The sequence below is a fragment of the Anopheles arabiensis genome, chromosome 3, assembly GCF_016920715.1.
Source record: "Anopheles arabiensis isolate DONGOLA chromosome 3, AaraD3, whole genome shotgun sequence".
Lineage (NCBI taxonomy): Eukaryota > Metazoa > Arthropoda > Insecta > Diptera > Culicidae > Anopheles > Anopheles arabiensis.
In genome coordinates this window covers 27,700,494-27,723,608 of record NC_053518.1, presented here as the reverse complement: position 1 = coordinate 27,723,608, position 23,115 = coordinate 27,700,494, and the positions used below count along the sequence as shown (strand labels likewise).

Genomic DNA, 23,115 nt, shown 5'->3' with positions numbered 1-23,115 from the left:
CACTTGCATTTTGATTAAGTCCGTTTCCGACACAGCCCTTGAATACTAAGGTCAAGGCTTTCCACTGTAACATCGTCTCCCACCATTGATTCCCATTACCACAAATTAAATCGTTGTCGCTTTTAACAAGGGCAAAACTGCTCCTTATTTTATGCATGCAAATTTCTTTAGGAACTCCCCCCTAATGCTCCTTTGTTAATTTTGCTCCACCAACTTTACGGATCTATTTTCAGGGAAGTAATGGTTAGTGGCTGAGGCATAATTTACATCGAACCATTCAAAACCACTAATCATTGCTTGATCCAGTGACTATTGTAACGCATCGAATGGGGGTTTTGAGGTTAAATGTTGTCCTAGGTTTAAAAACAAACCCCGAAGATAGTGTTGTTCGGTGTTACTGTTTTGTGTTCCATTTTTGGAAGTGTAGGTGCAAAACGATTTACTATTCTAAACATGTACCATTAATTAAATTTGCCTATGCTTATAATATACATATTTTACAACTGTTCACAGTACTGTGTCTGTACATGAGTAAGAAGTGAAAATATGTTCTCTAACTGTGGACAATTTGAGTTATGCGAAGCTTTAACACACAATATGCAGCAATTAATGACAGATCAAAATGTGGCAATAAATGAAAACATAATAACTCGATTAAAAAAAGTCTCACAGTACTTAGCGCAGAGCTATTGGCGAATCAGTTCAGTTCCGAAACAGAATCGTTTCAATTGAAACGATTCATGCGAGCGATTCTTTTTGCCACTGTAATCGTAACACATAAAGCAACGTATTATGTAGATGCTGCTTGCAAACAAGTATTCTAACAAAATAAATAAATTTAATTACAGATTTTGAATCGAAATAATGTTTGAAAAAAGCGTATCAATTGTATCTTTGCAGCTGCTATTAAAAGTGATAAAGCTATTAAACATCATCACCAGGAAACTTTCATGAAGCGAATGCAGCTTATGGGATTACCAGAAAAAAAACTATTTAAACAGCAGTGCAAAACCAAATTGATACAAAATAATAGTAACATTAGCTGGGCACAACAGCGGCAACAGCAACAGCAAAACTATAACACAAAGAGCAAACGCGTGACTCTTGCAATCAATCGTTACACATAGGCGTGATTTCAGCTGCCTTCCGTCTCTCAAACGAACACATGCATATATAAACACGCATACACACACACACACGCACTCCCAGTTCGGTGCCGGATGTAGGGGCCTACCTGCTCCTGTTTAGGGCTGTCGTTCGCTGTTCCTCCCGCTCCTGCACCATGTACTGGTCCGCTTCCGGCGCGTCCTCATAGTCCGATTCACCTTCCGACCGTGCCTTGGCGGCCGCCTCCTGTTTCTCCTTCACCGCCAGATCGAGATTATGGATGCCGACCAGTAGCGAGTAGTCCATGATTTTGAACGACTCCAGCACCCGACAATCCCGCTGGATCGTTTTAATCAGCGCGCTGTACGTTTCCGCCTCGAGGAACAGCCCGTTCGGATGTTGCTCCATGAAGTCTAGGTCCTTGTACGTCGGGGACGATTTCGATCGTTCCGCTTTGTTGGCCTAGGAGTAGAAAATGAATGGGAGAGAGAGAGAGTGTGACGGTGAGTGTTGCAGATTTAGCGCCTACATAATTGATTGATGGCATTCTGTCCATCCCCTGACCGTAATACCATACCTTTCGCTTGTAGGTCGACCCTTTGAGATCGTACTTAAGGTGCATCCTCACATAAGAGGGCAATAAGTTGTTCATAGCAACTAGTCGAACGTTTTTACTATTACACTGGTAGCAGTACAGACCGAAAAACTTCGGCAACAGCGTGCGGGGATTTTGATTTAGATTCATATAGTACCTGGGGAGAGAAAGAAACGAGGTGTTTGTTGAGTATTTTAAAAGCACATTAAGAAGCTTTGGTGAAAGAGCAGTCCTCCTACCCTGGTAACAGTTTTTGCAAAAACTCTCCCTCTTTGTGTTGCACGGTCTTAATGATAAACTCATCGTCGTCCGTCAGATAGAAGATGGAACCGGATGCACCCGGATTCGAGAGTTCCCGCAGCGGGGCTGAACACATGGACATCTGCGAAGAGAGGGAAACATTAACGCCATTAGTACGCGATTCGAAAAGCGAAACGAAGAACAGCACCACTTACCATAAAGTCGTCCGGCTGAATGCCGAACAGGTCGCGAAAGTACCGGAACGCGATCGGCGCGTAGATCTTAAACTTAAACTCGCTGTAGTGGTGCGCGGGTGTCATGCTGGAGCCCTCCGGCGGGAAGGATATCGTCTCCAGCTCCCAGAAGTCCATCATCAGCAGATCGCGCCGCGGTTTCGACGCCAGGCTGCCGACCGTATGCTGGATGCCGAGCTGGATCGAGCCCATGATCGTGGTGGTTTGGATTTTCTTGTACGTAATTTCGCCCCCCTCGCCGACCCGCCGATGGCCGATTTTGCGCTCCTTGTCCGACTTTGGCCGGTGCGGCCGCGGCGCCAGCGACTGTTCGCCCGACATCTGTGGGGAAAGAGCGAAAAAAAAGCGTGGCATGAGTAAAACTGTTCCAAGGGAAGGCACTTTTCCTAAACGGAGGTGGAGCGATTTTAAGGACGCTTTTCTTAAATAACATAAAATTGTGTAATTGAGCAGTCAGGGTTTCGAACATTCGCGTAAACGCTTGTGAACAGAGCACATGTGTCGCCCCATCCTGACCAAAGTGAGGCGACAGCTGGCGTGTGCCGAAAATGTCCTTCAAGGACGACATCGTGAAACTCTAGTGAATGTGTGTGCATAACGAGCGTCTTAAAATCGTTCAAACACAAGTGGAAGGTAGTAGACATCGTCGACACAATCAGTGGACCCCAGCCAAATGGCGCAAACGAGACAACAATCTCAGCCATTTAACTTTTCCGCTTTGGCAGTCCTCTCTGGCAGAGCGTTCATTTTTCCCCACAGCGTTACGCAAATGAAACAACTGGAAAAGATGGAACAAAGTACAAAAAAGGCAACACAGGACTATCGTTTTATCTTTAGCAAATCTCGCTTCGACACAGCCCAACACCTCACTCTGCCTTCTTCTTCAAGGACAGCGGGAGGACACGAGACATTCGCACGCTTAATGATGCTGCTGGTAGCGCGCTGGTGTGTGCACAGTTCTGTGGCAGCAGCAGCATTAGTAGTAGTAGAAGTAATACAATTATTTCAGTTGTCCTTTCGATTCGCCGTCACATGGCGTCGACAGCATTGCAATCGTTTTAAGAAACATTTCGCACGATTTACACAAATGAAATGAAATTTAAATTGGCGAGAGTTAAGGAAGGGAGACAATTTACAACCATATTTTGTAACGACGTTTGTGAAATGAGTTTTAAATTGCCATTAAGAGGTCTGTCTCTCTTCAGTGTCAAAAAAGTGTCTACAGAATTTGCGTTACATGAACACAGCAGCAGCAATTGCGAGATTTATATTCTTCTCCTTTGTTACCCTATACCTTTGACATCATATAAACGTAGGTGAGGTTCTTTTAATGGCTGTATAATAGTATTTTACGACTACGATAACATAACATATAAATGATATACACCTTTTTGCTCGATACGAACTCCTCCCTTCACACGAGATTTGGATTTGAACCCAGTCGTAGGGTGTCCTAGACTGGCGACTTTACCAAGGCTCCATGGGACAACTTCGTGGAATGCAATGATTTTAAAGCACCCGATCATTCGTGTTCCTCTCTTCATCGATGTAATTTCACTACAGGGACAAATCAATATGCTCTGCTGTATCGAAACGATTTCTCGGAACATTTAAAGACTGTTTCCATATTTTATTTATTTTATAATTTTGATTCGTCATCCCTGCTCACTCCCGCTCAATGCTCGCTCTCTGACCAATCACCAACGGGTTACTATGACGACAACGGTGACGACGATGTATTCGACTTGATAAGTTGCCTTCAATTCACTTTATCGAAATGCAGATTACGTTAATTGGACTCTACCGAGCAAAGCGCGAGACACGAGACCGCTTCGACTTTAGGAGGAGCAGGAGTGGATGTGTGAATCCCTAGAGAAAACGACTTGTGGTAGCCGGCAAACAATTGTGCGTTATGAATAGGCAATTTATGCTGCAACTCTAACCTGCTACAAGTATAGCAGCTCCCCACCGGCCGCCTGTGATGCTATTTAAGAAAACTGGAAGCTACACGCCCTATCTAGGGTTGGCTGCTCCGCATGCTAAGTGGCTCGGTGTGTGTGTGTGTGTGTGTGTGTGTGGGAGGGTGTGAGTGCTCTTTTCAGCAGTGTAGCGCAAAATTTAAACCTTTTAAAACCAGCCTGATGAATAATGCAACGGAAGCAACCGCCACCGGTTGGTGTGTGTGTGTGTGCACGCGGCACGTGCCCACACCACTCGGCGGCCCCAACAATGTATTGCATTTCCGAAGTACCGTGGTGTGAGAAAAGCATAATTTACCGTTTCATTTTCAGAACGAAAGGCAAGGGAATCGAAAAGGATAAACAAAAAAGGTATTTTTAAAATTGCGTTCAAAAACATCAATTATTCCAAACAATTGTCTTCAGTTTGTACTACACATTATGCCCACTAGAGCAGGTAGTAGGATAATAGCAGGTTGTGGAGGTCAATAGTAAAATTGAACATTACGTTTCCGTCCCAACAAACCATCCAAATGTATAAACTCATAGAAATCAATTCTCAGCCAGTGCTCTTCTACTGTTTACTTTATTGATACAAAAAACGAGTACGCATCACCATTGTGCCCGACAACTCTCACCCCGCACTGGTCCGAAGAAATCTCAGTTGATAAAACACGTCCATAATGCTGTGGCAGAACCATAATATAATTGGGCTAACACAGCCCATCTCGTATCCTCTTTATCGAGCCTTTCTAGCCTAGTCCCGGCACACAGGCAAAGTAAACGAATTGTATGTCGATTTCAGGTGCTGCTGTGTCCATCGGTACGGTCAAACACCACAATAAGCCGATGAAGACCGCACGAACCACCCGATCGGGGCACCACCTGGCAATCGACAGCAGCAGCAGGACGGAGGCGCACAAATGAAACTACACACTAGCCAGTACCATAATCGATTCAACAACTCCACTTCCACATCGTTCGTTCCACCAGAATCAACAGGACCTCACAAAACGACAGAAAGAGCTTTTCCCTGTACAACCCCGCCATAACGTGTCGATCCCTAGGAGTGTCTGTGTGTATAGGGGGTTTTGCTGTGGGTGGATGTTATGCATGCAAACCGATTTCACCCCCAAAAACCGCCCGGAAAGCTCAGCTTGTGGGAGAACAAAACCCTCGAAGCCCTAAATAAATATTGCATGACCATCGACTACGGCCAACGACGAGTAAGTGTGTGCCGGGGTGCTTTGGAGCAAATTAAATTCACCATCATCTAGCATTGCTTCTGCTACCTTCGGGAATGCTGCTGCTGTTCAAAATAGCATAAACCAACAAGTGGTTTACAATGAGGCAAAACGCTCAATATGCGCCTGTGTTCCGAATGGTGGTGCACAACACGATGAGGTGTGTGCGGATGTACGCCACCGCACAAACGACGGAGCGGGAGGATTTTGTGCAGTTGATGATGAAATATTGCTTCCAGCACTGGTATTGTCGTCGCCGTACCATCACCACCAGCCAGTGTAGTTAGTGTGCCCTTGGAGATTAAATTGGAATTTTTATTTGGCTAATTTCTAGTGCTTTTCAATGGAAGCGTTCGTTATTGGGTTCGCGTTCCGTTGTTTTGCACAGTCTATTGGAATGGATGTGAGTGGGTGGTGTGTGGTATTCAATCGAGGCTCGTTGCAAATTCAAAGATAGTCCAAGTCTCAAAATAATGTGTTTCTTCGCTAATTCCAATCCAATTTTTATGCTGAAACATGTGGCATGTTTCTATTTTCACCTGCATTCCAAAGCCGGGATCCCATTCATTCGTGGCAATTTCCTATCAGCATCTATATTTTGATCCACACGACAACGCCAACGATTGCGTCCCATTGACAAGTCCACGCGATCGAGTAAAGAGAGAGAGAGAGAGAGAGAGAGAGAGAGAGAGATGTGCCCACCAACGCACCCATTTACCAAAAGGTAATAGATCCTCCTACGCCGACAGGTGTGTAAAAAGCAAGCAAAAATCAATCCACTGTAAACATCCTTCAATGCCAATAGAACTACAAACGCCACCTGTCCTCCTGCCATTGCTTATCGTATCTGGGCGCGTTCGCATCGCTTAGCAAAAAGGGCGAGAAGCAAGTTAATGCACACGCGTTTGGACAAATATTAGGCTGGATGATTGGGCACACTTACATACCGGGTGGGTAGGTAGCGCGCGACGGTACAAACATCGGAAATAGATTAGTTTGTAGATAAGTTTCCCAAAATCACAACGGCAGGGCGGAGGCAACCATTGTGGGTGGAGGGCGTTTCGGTTCGGAACGGCTGATAACAATCTTTGACGATGTTTTGGCGTTGGTGGAAACGGTTCTTCAGAAATAGAAAAGCTGCTTCAAAAATAGAAGAGTTCGTTCTGTTTCACTTTTTAAAAAATTGGTGAAATTAGACTACAAATTATTTCAAATTTTTTGAAATATTTATCAAAAACATCATACAATATAATTTAACTACACTGCTTCTGTTGCTGCTGATGATGATGCTTGCGATCAATACACATCGTCGCATTGTAGAGGACACGGGCGTTTTACAATCATTCCCAATGTTTACTCTTTCCATCGGGCGATGTTTGAGTAATTTATTGGAAAGGAGGGCCGCGTTTTGACCACGGTCACGTCTGCTAGCGATAGTAAAAGTCGTTGAACCGTGCCCGGCCACGATCAATTCACATTACAATTTGACCATTAACCTTGACACTCGTGCCAGCAAGTCGTTGCTGGTAGAATGTGTCACTGTGGTCTGGTTGATGCGCTTCGACGGAAAGAGTCGTGTAAAGCGCTCGCACTAATCACTTCAGACACTACTGTTGGTGCAATTCCTGTTCAGGACAAATTACTTGGTTGTGTGAATAATTGTCTATTAAGCGTACAAGAAGTACATACATCAAAGGTTTATGATGGATATTGGTCAAAGAGATAGTAGAAAATACTGTAAACATCTGACCAAAATTATACAAAATTAGTTTAATGAGTCTTTCAGGCCCGAAATAGACTCAAACTAAAAATTAAAAAAAAAACCTTTTGCATACCAAAATGTTATTCCTTTATGCCGTGCGATGAGTTTATAGCTCCACTACTCCTGTGCAAAGACGACCCAACGTTTGTGTCACGTTTTTGCGCTAGCGCCTTGCGTAATAACCAATGCCACACCAACACACACACACACACACATCTTCTTGCCTTTCCGCACCTATCTCACATTGGCGAGTACGCGTCAACTCCGCGCGTACGACTTAACCTCGCCGGTCACACACGTGTTGTTACATCCTCGAATGGGCGACGACCGTTTTGCGGAGCAGAGCCTACCAGTTTCGACCATTTTTTCCACCCTGTCAGCAAACTACTACTTTACGCAAATAGGCGCTGTATCGCCAAGACGGCAGCACTAAGACGTACGCGGGATTAAATCGATAGTGCAAATGAAGCGTTTACAGGAGGGCGACGCTTGGCGCCTCCTCTCTCTCCACCATCGCTCCTAAACATGAGTTGTTTTCTTCTAGTTGCGGAATTCGTCCTAAAGTTTATGCAATGGAACAACCAAACACATCTTCTCATCATTCCAGTCACGATCATCGGTCCCACTGGCCGGCCCAAAACGAGACGCGGAGAGAGAGAAATAAAATCCCAAAACAAGACATACCGCGGAGACTCCGATTTTGGACGACTTAGACTCCGATGATGTACACACATACACAGATTGTACAGAAATGGTTTGAACGGGGCCCCGCCATTCGCACGTCAGTCAGCCGTGGATGGCAGATAAAATGGTAAATAAAATTTGTAAATGCAATTGGAAACAGTAAAGATCCAGAGGCTGGAAGGGAGTTGTTGTGTGTGGGGATTGGGAGATTGGGTGCGAAAAAAGTTGCACACTCACCGCTTCTATTTGGATAAATATTTTACAACCAACCGACCGATCCCCTCCTACAGCAGCCCTCCGCTCCCAAAATGCGATTATGTCCATAAAAACACGTTGTTGATGATAAATATTTTTGGATCACAAAATGTGGCCCCTTCGTGAAGTGTGATTCAATATGCTGTTGCCAACTGGACCTGGCGATGTCGGTGATGATGACGATGATGGGTTGCCGTCAATCGTTGCCGTAGCGTTGTGATTATTATTATTATTATTATTATTAAACTAGATACCACTGTCAATGTACACTTTACTTTAGGGGATTGTTTGAATGCGGCGATTGTTTATTATTTGTGCAACCCAATTACGAAGTGCTGCCCGATGGGGCAAGTGTTCGAGCATTGAAGCGACACAAGCACAACGCTAAATAAAAGGCTTTAAAATAAAGAGCAAGAAGTGGCAAGTGAAGTAATTCAAACGCAACACCAACGGCATCAATAATTGTCTTCCACTCACTGGATGGACACTTCATACAAAAACTGTGTTGATCACCATATTAAGGAGAGATCATCGATTCAAATCGTAACGAAATGGTATGCGAATTCCATCTTTTAATCTCCGATCACGCGACGCAGTAGTTGCACTGCCTTGCATCATTGGAATTTCACCTCCCGCACTGCAAACAGCAGTAGCAGTAGCAGCAGCAAGCGGACATTAGACTAGCATTCATTAAAACTTTATCACCATAATCCCCCGCGAGCGTTGTTTTGCGCTTGTAAATAAAAGCTCCACGCTTGCACCTGCCCAGAGAACAGTAGGAGAAGGCAAAGGGGAATTGATCGGCAGACTGAGGAAATGAGTTATTTATTCTTTACCACCACCAGTTGATTGCAATATCTCGAGCGCCCACCCCATTAAGCGTTGGTGGGCATCGATGCATCAATTAAACAAAAAAAAGGTGTAGCAAAACCTGGCTACAAACAAATCATCTTCTGGTTTGTGCGATTCTACGGCATTCTGATTTCCTTGATGATGTTTGATGATACATTCAATCAATTATTCATGAATAATCCCACGAACGGGAGGAGGTTGTGCTTGCGTTCTAGCGCAGCTTATTCCCACACCCATCGGCGGCAATGAGCGATGATGAGGCGCGGATGCGCCCAAACCCGCAAACTCGTAAAGAGCGTGTGCCTGGTTTAGATAGGTAATCGATTTAGCACGAGTAGGATGGATGTTGTGCCAGTGCTTCACACACACACACACACCTTCCGCCTAATCGTTTACCAATCCCGCGGGGGTAGCCGAGTTATCAGTGGAAGTGCGAAAAACATACCACCGATAGAGAGACACTTGCCAGCAATTCAGCACATGTCGAACGCTGGTGCGATAACAAACGAGCAGAGTCTGACAACATACATCCACAAAACACAGCTCGATGTGATGTGGTTTTGTTAGATATAACTTTGGACAGGCATTAGCAGAAAGGCATCCGGGAAAACGTCACCCTTCGTCAGGTCTACTGCTCCCCTACATACGGCGCGCGATTGGAATGTAGGCGAATATTTTCGCTTGCCATATACCATCAATATGACACATAACGCTGCATATATGCGAGATGCATTCACGTCAAATCAAGCTCGGAAGGGCCATCAGACAGCAGAAAGGCAGGTCCTCATCTCTCCCATCCACCATCATCGCTACCTCCAATATATCTCGAGGGACTCCCTTTTTTGTTGGCACACATTTGTTGCTCCGTGCGCAATCAAACGTTTTCCCCCCCTACACCGTGTTTTGTGGGAGATTCGAACAGACGACGATGTGCCACCACAGAGGAGCTACTGTTGTGTGTGCTTGTACTCCTAGGTACGTGTAGGACACTGTCGTTGCGATACGCACAGTGAGGACCACGATGTTTGCTCTTTGCATTTTGCGTCGTTGTGGCAAATTTGATTTGTTTCTTATCATGTCTTTTTGTCCAGAGAGCAAGATGTTTATCTTGCCGATCAAGATAATGCACACACAGACACACAGGTGTGCACATCCTTGGAGATCATTATTTTACAACGTAAACACACACGCACACACACCCAGCCGCATTTGTACCACACTGTGTCCTTTCCTCTTTCCCCACGTGTTCCATATGTGTTGGACACCTTCAACCGGGGATGCCAGAACACAGTAAGGTTTCACACAGTGGAGAAGGCGAACGAAACACACACACACACGCGGCCGAACACACAGCATGACCATGGAGGTGATGATGACTGCCTTGGAGACGAGTGACAGACAAGCAGTTTGTGCCGCTTGTGGCGGGTCGAGCGGGTAGTATATGCGCGTTGTTTAAACCATGCCAAGGTACGGTGGTACCGATCCGTTTGTCGCGCCCCGTAGTACTTGTGCTGAGTTTGCCAGTGAGTGTCACCTTCCGCTTGGCATAGCAATCCTCTCCGCACCCATCGCCCTTCCCTTTTCCGCGGTCATAGGCGCTTTAAATGGACAACGTTTGTGCAATCGTGACCAAGTCGGTACAGTTGGTAGGTTGGTAGCTGGCTGGTGTGTTTGGGGATGCGGTTTTTGCAATAAAACTTGCGGGTGCACGTTTGGAGATAAAGATAGAGAGGCTTGATATGAGACGTCGGGCAGTAGTTAGATGTACAAAAATTAATATATTCAGACATCTCGCGTACTCGTTAGTAGAAGAACTTAGATTTCACAGACTGGAACGCACAAAATGTCGACGATGTATCCCCAAAACACTTTAGTGCAGATGTCTGCAGAATACTCACAAAATCAAGCGCCAACATCATTTCGCCTACTAGATACATTTCGTAAGCCGTTGGGAACTTCAGTATCTTGATGCACTCTCTAACAACTCATTGCGTAACGCCCACCTCTCGGTTAATCTTGCGCGTCAAGAAGTATCTATTGCCACCACCACTAAATGACTGAGGCTCAACCGAAAGTCCCACAAAAATGCGACCTCACATACGTTTGTCGTGTATTATTGGCCTTGTTCAAACAGCAGGCTGGAATGGACGACGAACGCAAGTCAACACTACTACCACCATCAACACCACCATCCACAGTAATGGAGCGCGCGAATTCTACTTCCACCATGCTTCCAGATCATCATAACGTCGATAAGGTGCTCCAAAACTGCTCTGGACAATATATATCGCACACGTTGCTCTGCGTCCTATCTTAGTGATAAGCAGCTTATGACGTATGTTGTTGAACCAGCAGTAGGTTGATTTCATATCTTCATAGGAGCTGCTGGTTGGCTGTGTGCATCATCTCCCTCGGAAGTGTCCGAGTGTCGTGCTCTTATCTCCAGCTCCAGTCTGTGTCCAACGTGGTGCTAATTATGATGTCAATTATGGTGACAATTCCAACACACACACACACACCTCACAATCAACAAACAAAGGGTAATGTGCGCGTGTGAAGGGGTAGCGACAAATGCATGTCTAACAAAATAACACAACAACTCGTTTACCAAGTCAAATCAGATACCAATAGGTCGTTTGCCTGCACCTTTGGACCTTGATGTAATATTTACAGCTTTCCGTACAAAAGTCGAATGCCCACATACACTGGGTGGGACCCGGACAATATCACTGCACACAGCTCGTCGCTATTAATAGTCTGCGGCGCCGTGTATCTTTGGAATATTGCCACCATTTAACGTACATTCCAACCAACCATTTGATCGAACAATCGTCCTTTGTTTTAAAAATGGAAAATATTTTCCTTCCCAATCCAAAAGGAACAATGAGCGAAAGATATACCATTGGCCAGGCTGTCGGAAAGGACAAGAGACACACATTGGCTGGAGCAACTCACACACATGCATATACCGTTGTTCAGAAGGTAGCGCCCCCCAACCAACCCAGATGTCCTTCGGGATGGAAATTTCATTTTCGTCCTTGTGCACTAGAGAATTTACACACACACATATACTGACGCCTGCTACACCGTCATCAGTGGACAATGAATTAAAAATAAATCTGTCATGTGCGCATACATACACGAGTAGCTGAATGGCAGCGGACAAAGCCATGGAGGGAAATTCCAGCATTCTTGCTGGAGTATACCTTCCGGAAGGTTGCACAAATAGTTCCATCGTGTTAAAATATGTCGTAGAAAGTAAGTGGATGATTTCATCCCTTGGTCAGCCTCTTAGTGTGTGTGTGTGTGTGTCTGACCAACCAACGGAAGGAACTGACAAACATGACACCGAAGCGTGCGATAAATCTGTGCAGGAACGGTGTTTTCCACACCATATCCGCGTCCGTATGAGTCATCAGTATTTGCGCCGTTGGTTAGCGTGTGCAGGCAGGTGTGAGATGAGATTTGATGATGAATTGTGATTTTTCTGCTCAATCGTTTGTGTTTTTGGAAGGGAAAATAGTAAAGCCCTAATACTAATGACGGTTCGATCATTGCATGAACATTTGATTATTAGTGGTTAGTACACGTTCAGTGTTTAATTAATAGACATAAAAATATAGAAATTCCTTCCAGAAGCTGATCTTTGCATAATACGTTCGTTCTTTTCAGTGGATGCGGTGGAGAATTTAACGCCAAAGTTACGTAATTTATGGTTAACCCCTATTCTCCTTATCCTCTATTCCAAGTCGTCAGCTTTTTTTCCGGCACATAAACACACAGTACCACCACAATGACAGTTCATTTTGCAGTGTCTCCCATTCTGCTGGATGCTGGATTGCTTTTGTGACATGGACCGGCAACTGCAGCAAGAGCACTTCTAGCGCATTCCTCTACAGAATGATACAACCAAAATAACGACTTTTCCGGGCAACTGCTTTGAAACGGCAGTATCATCACCGGTAGTAGAAGTAGTAGTAGTAGTAGTAGTAGTAGTAGTAGCTCCAGCAGCAGCATCATCATCATCATCATCGGCGTCGCTCTGCTGCCGCACCATCCGTACCGGGTTTCGGATCGATGGATGTCACGGGCACCGGAACAAAATCTTTGCTCTGTTGGCGCCGATCCCAAAATCTTATGGAGGGAGGGGGAGGGGAGGGGTTTGCGTATTTTAGTGGCACAAATTAGCCGCTTCAGACGAAGCAGAGACGAAGCCTGGCAGCAGTAGCAACAGCAAAGAAAAGGATTGTTTAAATGAAAATGCTGTCCAAGTTCGCCAAGTGGCGCACAAAAACTTTAGAATATGTTTGCCACATGACATGCTGGAAGGGGAATAAATATCCATTGATTTAAGGATATGAGTTGAAAAGTCGTAAACATTTATGTGATGCAGTGCTGTGTACGATAATTCGGATTCTTTGAGTGCTTCCAATGTAACTACTAATTATTCTAGGTCTCTAAGTTGCCTCAGATAGCTCAGGAAGGTTGTTCACTAAGATTACTGCCATACTTAGGCTATAACAAACGATTAAATCCAATTCCGGAACCATTTTATGTTACTACATTGTGATGAAAACGTTGCAATAGGATAAGGATTACTAATGATTACACACATATATTTTCGCACCCATTCATTGTAAGCACTAAATCGCACCCTAGCAATGATTCATTAGTTCTGTTAATTGTGCTCTTTTGATATGGGGCGGCGGTCATGCAGAGTGTGGTGCGGCGAAGGCGGTTTGTGTTTGTTGCTATGACATCGCCACATTTATCATGCCACGGGACGAGCCAAAGCAGGCAGCAGGCAGGTTGTGCGCTTGTTGTGCAGATTTGACGGATGACATCAATTATGTGTTTTCATCTCGGTACGGGGAAGAACCAACCGTCTCTAAATGGTTTGTGCGAATATTCCATGCTTTGATCCTTTTGATGACACACCCGACCAGAATAAATTATTATGCAATAAAACTGTGCTTTTTTGCCACCAGGGGCCGTATTACTGATTAAATTGAATTGATGTATTTCAGTACAAAATACGACCCATTGGGGTGTTTAAGTAAAACTTGGTATATATGTTTGAAGAAATTAAATTTGTCTCAATACTTTCAACAAACATTCCACCGAAAACTGTACTAAAAAGCCGGTAATACTTTAAAGCTTAGACGAAACCGACACTTCAAAGAACTCTTTCCAACGAACGCAAAAGGCGTCCCGACGACGAAGGGTGGGAGATGGGACATTTTTTCCACTCCAAATCATCGCACGGTTTAACCAACCGTTACCATTTACGTCAAACGCCGATGTGAGAAACTTCAAAAGGACATCGAACGGAGCGAAGCAAAAAAATCCATTTCTCGTTCAAACAAACGTGACTACATTTGACAGGAGCAAAACCCCGGCGCATGGCACAGAGCACCGTACAGAGTGTTCTGATTTCTATTCCGCCCGTACCGTCCTCGCCTGACGTAATCTATTTAATTTGTTCTATCCCTCAAATGCTCAAAACATATTCGGTGCACTCTCTCAACCGAGAAGGCGATTGAACCGGACGAGCTCTGGCTGGTATATCTCGGCTAACGTTTCTTATCCAGCCATCACAAGATTCCATTCGCAATGCAAAGCAGTCGCTAGAACACACATACACACACTCACACCGAGCCATTGGCTTTGGCTGTGGCAAACAAGCAAACGCTTTACAGAACGGTGAAAAGCTTGCCCAAACTCGAAACCACCACGGAATGGCGGATGTGGCGGAAGAAGCAGAAACAAGCAGCACGAACCCCGGTCCCGAAGCGGAACCACAAGAATGGAACAGAATCTGACTGACAGCAGCTATCCGGAACAGCGACCGCGAGAAGCTACCGTTACAATACCACCGGGCAAGGCAGGCCGTGCCCAGTTCCGTACCGTTCTGAGCTGCAATCACGCGCAATGGGGAGGGCGCGGGGAGACCTGCTGTGCCGGTCATAGCAATAATATTATTTTTCGATGTGCGAAAGGGAAGAGAACGAACGAAGCCCCGTCGGTGATTTTGGCTTTAAAACTGGGAGAAGAAACTGCGCAAAGTGTTTCGCCAATGCAAACTCATTATGGAAGCTTTGAAAGCAAGAAGAGAAACAACACACGAAAATGCCTACTGACCCGTACACGGGAGCATGCGTACGGGATAAGCAACCGTTTTTTTAATTGGCCGCGAAAGCTTTGCGAATTACTAGCAACGCATTACCGAGGGACGGGATGGGTCATTGTTTTAGCGCGGCCAGTTGTTGGGGCGATTCTATTTTTGATGCTGTAATAAACTAAATAACAGAATAAAATGGCTTCATTCTGCCGTGACCGCGTTTGCCGCAGGAGTACATACGCCAATTGAAACGCTTCCCCCCTCAGTATCGTTTTTCTCGGCTGTGATCTTTACCGGACGCTGGCTCTGTGTGCATTGCTACGCGCTACCACAGCGTCTCGGCGTAACCGGATCAAACCGAATCATGCGTGGACAGATTGAGAATATCATATCCATATCTGACCGCTCGGGTAGGCCCTTTGTTGTTGTTGTTGCTGCTGCTTGAGAAGGAACCGTCTCGAACGACGACGATGATGATAACCGCCGTGCTCTGGACGGACTGGAGACACCCCGGGTCCGTTATTCAATCACGGCAATGGAACGCGCCCATTCGACACCGACACGGTGGGGGGGGGGGGGCCTCGGTGATACGAACCAGCCGCCAAGTGCACGGCACAGTGATAATACACGGCGGCGACTACGACTACGTAATAACCCTTTTCGAAGGCACATCATCCATCGTCCGCTTTTAGGTTATTGGGTACTGTTTTGATAACGGGAAGCGGGTACGTAATTGTGAATAATGAAGAACAGGAATTAAAACGTGACACATCGCACACATCGCGCATTTTGCGTAAAGAGCGAGCTGTTGTTTCAAAGGTCTTTGGAGCTGCCTGTGTCTTAGATTAAGCAGAGCTGTAGCAGCAGGGGAATGTTTAATAGAAAATAAGCACGGTGGTGGCGGTGGTGGTGGAGTTGGTTATGGTTATTCGCACTTTGTTGAGGCGATAACCCTTTTGACCACATTGGCACCATGAAGGAGATGTATTGAGTAAATAACTGTTTCGTAAAAAGCGCTTAGAGCGTACACAGATTACCAAAAACCTACTTGAAAAGATCTAAACAGTACCTCACAACACTGAAGAACTTTGACTTAGATTCTAACAAGGACACACTACCTACTACTATAATTCCTTCATTTTAATCGTTTGATACTGCATAGCATTACCGCCAATCGAAATGAGATTCGATACGTATCATACCATGAGACACGAAAGACGTGTCGTTTGACTTATCCATGAGACCACCGGGCTGACGACTTGACAGCCGCTTACAACTGGTACTACGCTTTCATATGCGGAGTAGTTCTGGTAGACAAACAGAATGAAGAATATTGTGACAGTCCAATGTCATAGATTTTGATTTGACTTTGGCTTTTAATTGAAATGTAATCGAAACACTTGTTGTACTCGATTCAATATTCAATGTTGGACGAACTGTCATGAGTCATAAGTTTATAAAATCATCACAATTAACACAACTTTTGATAAAACAAAAACCTTTCAAATAGATTCGAGAACTTTTGCTTCTAAACTCACATGCGTCATCGTACCCGATCGGCCAAGTATACCCCGACATTCCTTTGCATCCAGTAATCAAACTACTACCCCGTTATCACTACCAGCTGCCCGCTATCGTGGGCGTAAAACAACAACAACCACTAGGGCCACACATACAAACCAACTCCAAAGTGTATTACAAACCATGTGAGTGTTTGTGGGTTAGTTGGATTTGCGAAAATCACGCACCCATTCAAAGCATCTACCGCCCCCTAGTCGGTACCGGGACCAGCTCACACCGGCCCAACTCATTCGTATTGCTCTAGACACCCTACAGCAACAATCTGTGCTCCAATATATATATGGCTTTATCAAAACTTCCTCGCAATAAGCGCGGAGGAACAGTGTACCAACGACGGAATGTTGTTTGCTGATTAGGGAGCAGCTGTTCGGGAAGCACTGTGTAGTGGGGACCAGCGGTCGGTCGACAGGGATTGATTGCAAGTTGCAAAGTTTCTAGGACACTGAGCAGCGTTTGTGTGGCTGTGTGAATAAAAAAAGCAATTTCTAGAACACACGAACTGGAGCAATTTCGTTTCGCTCGCTGCGAGCACAGAATATGTTCAGAAAAACTCAACAAACGAGATTATGTCATGTGATGAAAAGCTATCGGTATCACACACAAACCAAACTGGGGAGGAAGGTCGTGTGTTGCTTATCTTACGAGGACGAATATTTTGCGAATGTTTTTGCTTTGCTACTCGTCATGTTCACATGCCACATGTTTCAATACAGGAGATGCGACAGGCCGGACGGACGTAAACTACATATTGTCCTTGGCACAATCCTACCGTCAAAAACAACCTCGTCAGACACTTACAAATTGATGGCAAGCGTTAACGAAAAGTCATGGAACTTTACTGGACGGCCAAAAAAAAAAAACAGTCACCTCGGCTCTTAAAACCTTTTATTACCACCGACAAACTCCATCGCTCTCGCGAGCTATACGAGACGGTCGGCAATTTCGGCTATACTTTAGCGGACATGCCCGCATCATTATCGCACCCGCGGCTATCTTTTTTATCGTGGTTTATATGTGCACAATTTGCAGTGGTCTTTACAGTTGTTGTCCTGCTTTTTTTCACTCTCTGCTAAGCAATTTCGACAATCTACGCAATCCACAATGCACACACGCGTAGAACAACGTTTTTGAGTGACGCGTACGAAAGGAGGTGCTTTTTTATTCGAAAACTTCCCAACCAGTGTTTATGTTCGCTGAAATTCCCATGCTCCGGGGAGTTGCTTAACACGACAACAAACAATATTGGGGATTTTTTTGTACACTCAATTGAGATAATTATCATCGTATAGCATTAAAATGAATTAGAAATGTACCACAAGTTCTGGAAGGAGACTGGTGGAGTCTGAGGAGTCTCAACACCAAATAAAGTTCCCAAAATATGCATTATGGACTTTACGAAAACACAAAGCGCACAAATGGCAAAGACGCCCCCCGATGGGCGATTCTGAATAATTTAATAACGCCAAAATTCCAACTCATCCTTACCCCTTTCTCCATGGGATGTAGAGCATCCTAACAGCGCAAAAAGGGGTGGCTGTAGTAGTCGCAAAATTGCTCATTTTGCAAATATTGTCCCAAAAAACCCCGTACCCCTTTTCGTGTGCTGGAGGAGGATAGGAAAAAGGTTCCCAATAAATCTTGCACAGTTTCTTTCGGCCGCGACAGAGAGTACAACCGGTATGATGGTGATGAAGGGAAGATGATCTTGATTTTATCTGTCATACACACACACACTTTCGTTGTTGTATTGTGCAAGTCTATGCCACACTCGAGAGGATTTACAAAGACCCTGGGCCGCGTTTACTTTCTTCCAAAGTGCAAAAAAGGATTAAAAAAGAATGCCAGAGACAACAGAGCACCGAGCACGGTAGGCAAATATTTGCCCTCCTCTTTCTGTGCCTTTTTACGTGTAAATCTTTGGCTGTTTGGAAAGTAGCAATGAAACAAGTGAGAAAGCAGTGAATTTCTCCCTCTCTATGCACGGGGAAAGGGTACATAAATTGAGCGAGGCAGATAGTAAAACAAGTATGTTTTATGGTTTTAGGGGTTTCCGAATCTTTTGTTTCAAACCGTGGTAATGATGTGCTGTTGGGTATAACAATATGGAGGGTATGTATCATATATACAGTGCACACTATACAAAGGGACGGCCCTTAGTGCTCTTGCAGATGCTTTAACGCCATCACCTCGTCATTTGTGGTGAAATCAGACCGATGGCAATGGAACCCGCTGCACATAAAACCTACACAACCTGCAAGAAAATGTATGAAATACATTCGTAAAAGTGGAAATTTCTTTTTATGCAGCCACCACTTTGACCATACTTCACCACTTTAGGGGGCAAGAAGATGAAGCTGTTTGCACTAATGAGCACGGAAGTGCACTTCTGCAGCTAAAGCTCTTCAAGAGGTCAAGCAGACGCTTCAGACTGTTGCTGCTAGCTAGTGCAACGAAGCAAAAACTGAAGAAATTCTACATCTGAAGGGAAAATAATCGAGGTAAATATGTGTTGGTGAACATTACTTTAGTATTATGCGACATTTTTGGTACACAAAAAAACGTTTAATTTTATAACAATTAAATGTAAATGTTGTTTTCGAACGTCGTTAATCATTAACCGTTAACTATATCATAATGATGCTTCTATCCGAAGCCCACTTCACGCTGTCAGCGTCAACCTTTTGCTAAACTTCCTCTATCCGACGCGGTCGTGATCAATTAGAGGGTGATGAAATCGTGCCCATTAAGCTATCAAATCAATTACTAGTCTTTTGCATTCAAGCAGCGCGCACTGTCTTGATGACACACAACCTACCTTACACCCGCTCCTATTTCAAGGTGTTACGCTCCTCCAATTAAAGTTGTGCACTCTCTTGTGCCACTACAATCCCTCCTCCTGCCCTTCCGAGAGCGCGCGCGCGCTCGTTCGATATCACAAGAGCTATTTGTTTCGATGCACTTTGACACGATTATTATGATAATTTACTTCTCAGCTTTAGCAACACGGCTTTTCCTCTTGATTTTGTTTTCCACCAAAGTGTATTTTATCACCTCGTCCACATCGAAGTTCTCACCGGGTGCACTCGCGCACTGCCATTGTGCTGCTGTGTTTCCTCACGATTTTGTTTTTGTTTCTCAGCGAGGTAGCAAAGCGAGTGCAGTGAAATAATGCACACATTGCGGCATATGCCCCCCCCCTCGTCTTCCTCACACAAACGATGGGAAAACGATATCAATGTCTTGGCTTGGAATTGAGTTATTTGTGTTGGAAAACATTGCTTTCCACATCTCTCGCTCCCTCGCTCCCAGCAGTATCAACATTCTTTGTAGAATGTTGTGAAGGGAATGGAGCAGGTTTTTGTCAAGATAATACTTCCCACCCGAGAACGGTATGCGCGCAACTGGGGGTCTGGGACCACCGGAACGGTCTAAGAATGCAGGTTGTCTGTATGCAAGGAAAACACCAAAACCTCCCAAAACATCTGTCAGCGCCTATCCTGAGCAAAGGTCAGCAGCAATAGACCAAAGCGCGTGTTTGCTAACGAATTCATTGACTTCGTTCATTCGGTTGTTGGTCTGGGACAGGGGGGCTGTGTGTTTAGGTAACAGAATAATTGACCTCCCCAGCACAGTGTTGGACGTGTGCAGAGGAGAGCTCGTCGCGAGATACAATCAACCTTCATTTAGAAGCCACAACACAACAGTAAATAGATTCCTCATAAAACGTCTTAGGGCCAACGGCAAAGTGCTGTCAGCGTTACTGATCCTACTCCCTTGTTTTTGATGTGGCATTTAGTTTCCAGAATCTAAACACGACCGGGTTGCAATTTCTAAAGATTGCCTGAAGATACTCACCCGATCTGTCTGCTGGATGGATGTATCCAAACCTCTCGGAAGAAGTTGTTGGTTGGCGCGAACGTGCAACTGGTAGCATCGACCTGATAACCTCCTCCTGGCTAATGCTCCCTCCTCCCATCCCTCTCCTCTCCGGTTACTATTGTTCACGCGAACTGACTGGCTCGCACAGCATTCCATAAATAGCTCTAAGGCGTAACGCAAAGCCCACCTTCTCACTCAATCATGCTACTGCGCGCCTTCCTAACCAAGCGGCGGCACGTTCAAACGTTGACCGAAAGGCATAAAACGGCGTTTGCTTTGGAAGATATTTGGCCAAACCGGCCCAGAGTGTGCTCGGGCTTCCCTGTTTGATAGAGCGATGCAGCGCGCGTGTTCGTGACATGACCCGCTACTCCCATTGGGCCACAAAACACCCTGGTGTGACCCGTGGAAAATGAAAGCGAGTGCCCGACCGAAAATGGAAAAGCTTGTTTTGGGGGGGTGGCTCTGTGGAAACGAAACCTTCCTGGGGCGGGTTCGTTTGATTTTTCGTTCGAAGAAATGAGCAAAACCTTCAGCGCTTAACCTTCAGCGCGCCACGAGCTGGCTGCTGTTTGAGAACACACCAACCACACCGCAAACCGTGAGTTGATTCCCACGGCAAACCGGGGGAGTCATCGAGCTGGATGAATTTTGAAGCCATCCACTACTTCCAACTGATGTTTTCCGCAAATCCCCCCAAAACCGACCATGAAGAAGTTGTGCATGTCAAAGTAAAGAAAAAAACACGAACAACTTCAAAACTACCTCACAGGGAATACTAAAGTCGTTGTCGGGCAAAGTACCAATTCACCGATCAGTAGTTTGTTGTCTAAAAAAACACCAAACGGAAAACAAAGTTTTTTGCACCCACGTCTAGCTTGGGGGGGGGGGGGAGTGGGTTTGCTAAAAATTCTAATTAGTGCCGTGGCAAGCAGCTTCTACGCCGACTCGACCTCCATCCAGCTTAAGGAAAAAGAAAGGAAAAGGTCAATATCCTCCATCAGCAGCAGCGTGCGTGTCTCGGAGATGTTGGTAAACTACCCGCAGGGAATACTAAAAACACAGGTCCCAAATCTGTTTAATTATAGCGATATACACTCACTAAATTAAACCAGAACCCGAGGGTGGGGATGGTCTCCGGTGACATGCTTTCACCAGCTTCTTTTGTTACGGTCGCTTCCCGGGAAGTAAGTGGTTCAATATTGCAAAGGACACGATGTTATCGACTTGCCCCCCGAAAACCAATCCGGGGCTTGCGTGAAAAGATCAACCAACTAATGATGTAACAGGCATAACATGATAATTATTCCTGCTCCTGGCGTGACCTTTCCTGCCATTTTGGCGGTGACAAACGCGGCTACGAAACTGTTGTGACTTCAAAACTGTGCATAAATTCTTTGTGTCAACTACGATCGAATGTCGTTCTTGCCGTTTAAGAAGTAAACGATCCCAATGCCCTTTTCCTTGCGATAAATCGAATATGTCATTGGGAGTAAGTTAATGTTGCTGTCTTCCCACGCGCAAACGGGTTACAACAAGGTCTTGTCGGGCGGAGGGTACAATGACCGGCACACATGCAGAATGCTGAATGAAATTGCAGTGCATCCTTGTGCCAAAAGGACACCAGATCCATTAACCTTCCCCCCCACACGGCCGGCCGGCCAGCGGCACAACAAATTGCTTCACAAATATTTAGTAGCACTAAATTATGCATCAGGCGTAGCAGCATCATCATCATCATCAGCAGCAGCAGCAGCAACTAACCCGAAACGATAAACAACAATCCAACCCCTCCAATCCTCCCCCCTCCAGGGGTATTTTGCCTTCGCGACAAAGAGAAACGTGTAAATTTCGCACCGGTCGCAGCAAAACGAAATCGAAATCGTGCTTTGCCAGTGATTGTATACATTTCCAACGAAACGCCTCCACCACCACACGCCAACGCGACCAGGAGGTCCCCCCACAGGAAAAAAAAGGGAAAACGAAAGTGATGTACGCAGAGGAAGGAACAGAAAATATGGGTCAATCAATATGATGGTGGTCACCGGCGGCGCTGACTTTGCAGGTACGGTAGTGAATCTCCTCCTCTACCCTCTTTCTGGGAGCAGCAAGAGGTCCAGAAAAAACGGGGTGAACCTTCCAAATGGGGAGCAGCGTGGCGATGATGTTTGGGGCTTCGCGCTCAACATTCTCGACCCATTTCTTTGCTCCGTTTGCTTAATGCCAGTGCCACGGTTCGGTTTTTGTTCACGTTCTTTTGCCCCGTGATCGGACAGTCTGTACAGCAGAGGGGTTGGCCGACAGCACGCGAACCATTTTTGCATATACTAGGCGCAGGGGAGATATGGTGTTGTGCCGTATAGGGTAAATGTACCTATAGTGGTGGTAGTACCAATAGTGGTGGTATTGCACTAAAATGCGGTTCATACGGCAAATTACAAGTAATTAAGTTATTTACGTTAATGTGAAATGTTCTTTAGCCTTTTACAAAGGGTTTAAAAGTTAAATGGGGCCATTCCGTTACTTAGTGACCGAAAAATCCATTATTTTGTGAAATTTGTCAACATTTTTCCAAAATCCTTA

General features: G+C 45.3%; 1 protein-coding gene across 16 annotated transcripts in view; it reads right to left on the bottom strand.

Annotated features, from left to right (window-relative positions):
• The window catches only part of LOC120901632 (phosphatidylinositol 4-phosphate 5-kinase type-1 gamma), a 47,036-nt gene that overhangs the window by 19,789 nt on the left and 4,132 nt on the right, over positions 1-23,115 (bottom strand). For 15 of the 16 annotated variants that reach the window (XM_040309731.1, XM_040309730.1, XM_040309728.1 and 12 more), the window contains 4 exons: positions 2,158-2,517; positions 1,942-2,084; positions 1,685-1,859; positions 1,235-1,569 (listed from right to left, as the gene is read on the bottom strand). In XM_040309731.1, coding sequence (XP_040165665.1) covers positions 1,235-1,569; positions 1,685-1,859; positions 1,942-2,084; positions 2,158-2,517 — 1,013 coding nt within the window. Of the gene's footprint in view, positions 1-1,234; positions 1,570-1,684; positions 1,860-1,941; positions 2,085-2,157; positions 2,518-10,849; positions 11,211-23,115 lie in introns of those variants that run through there. The other variant, XM_040309740.1, reaches the window with a different exon arrangement.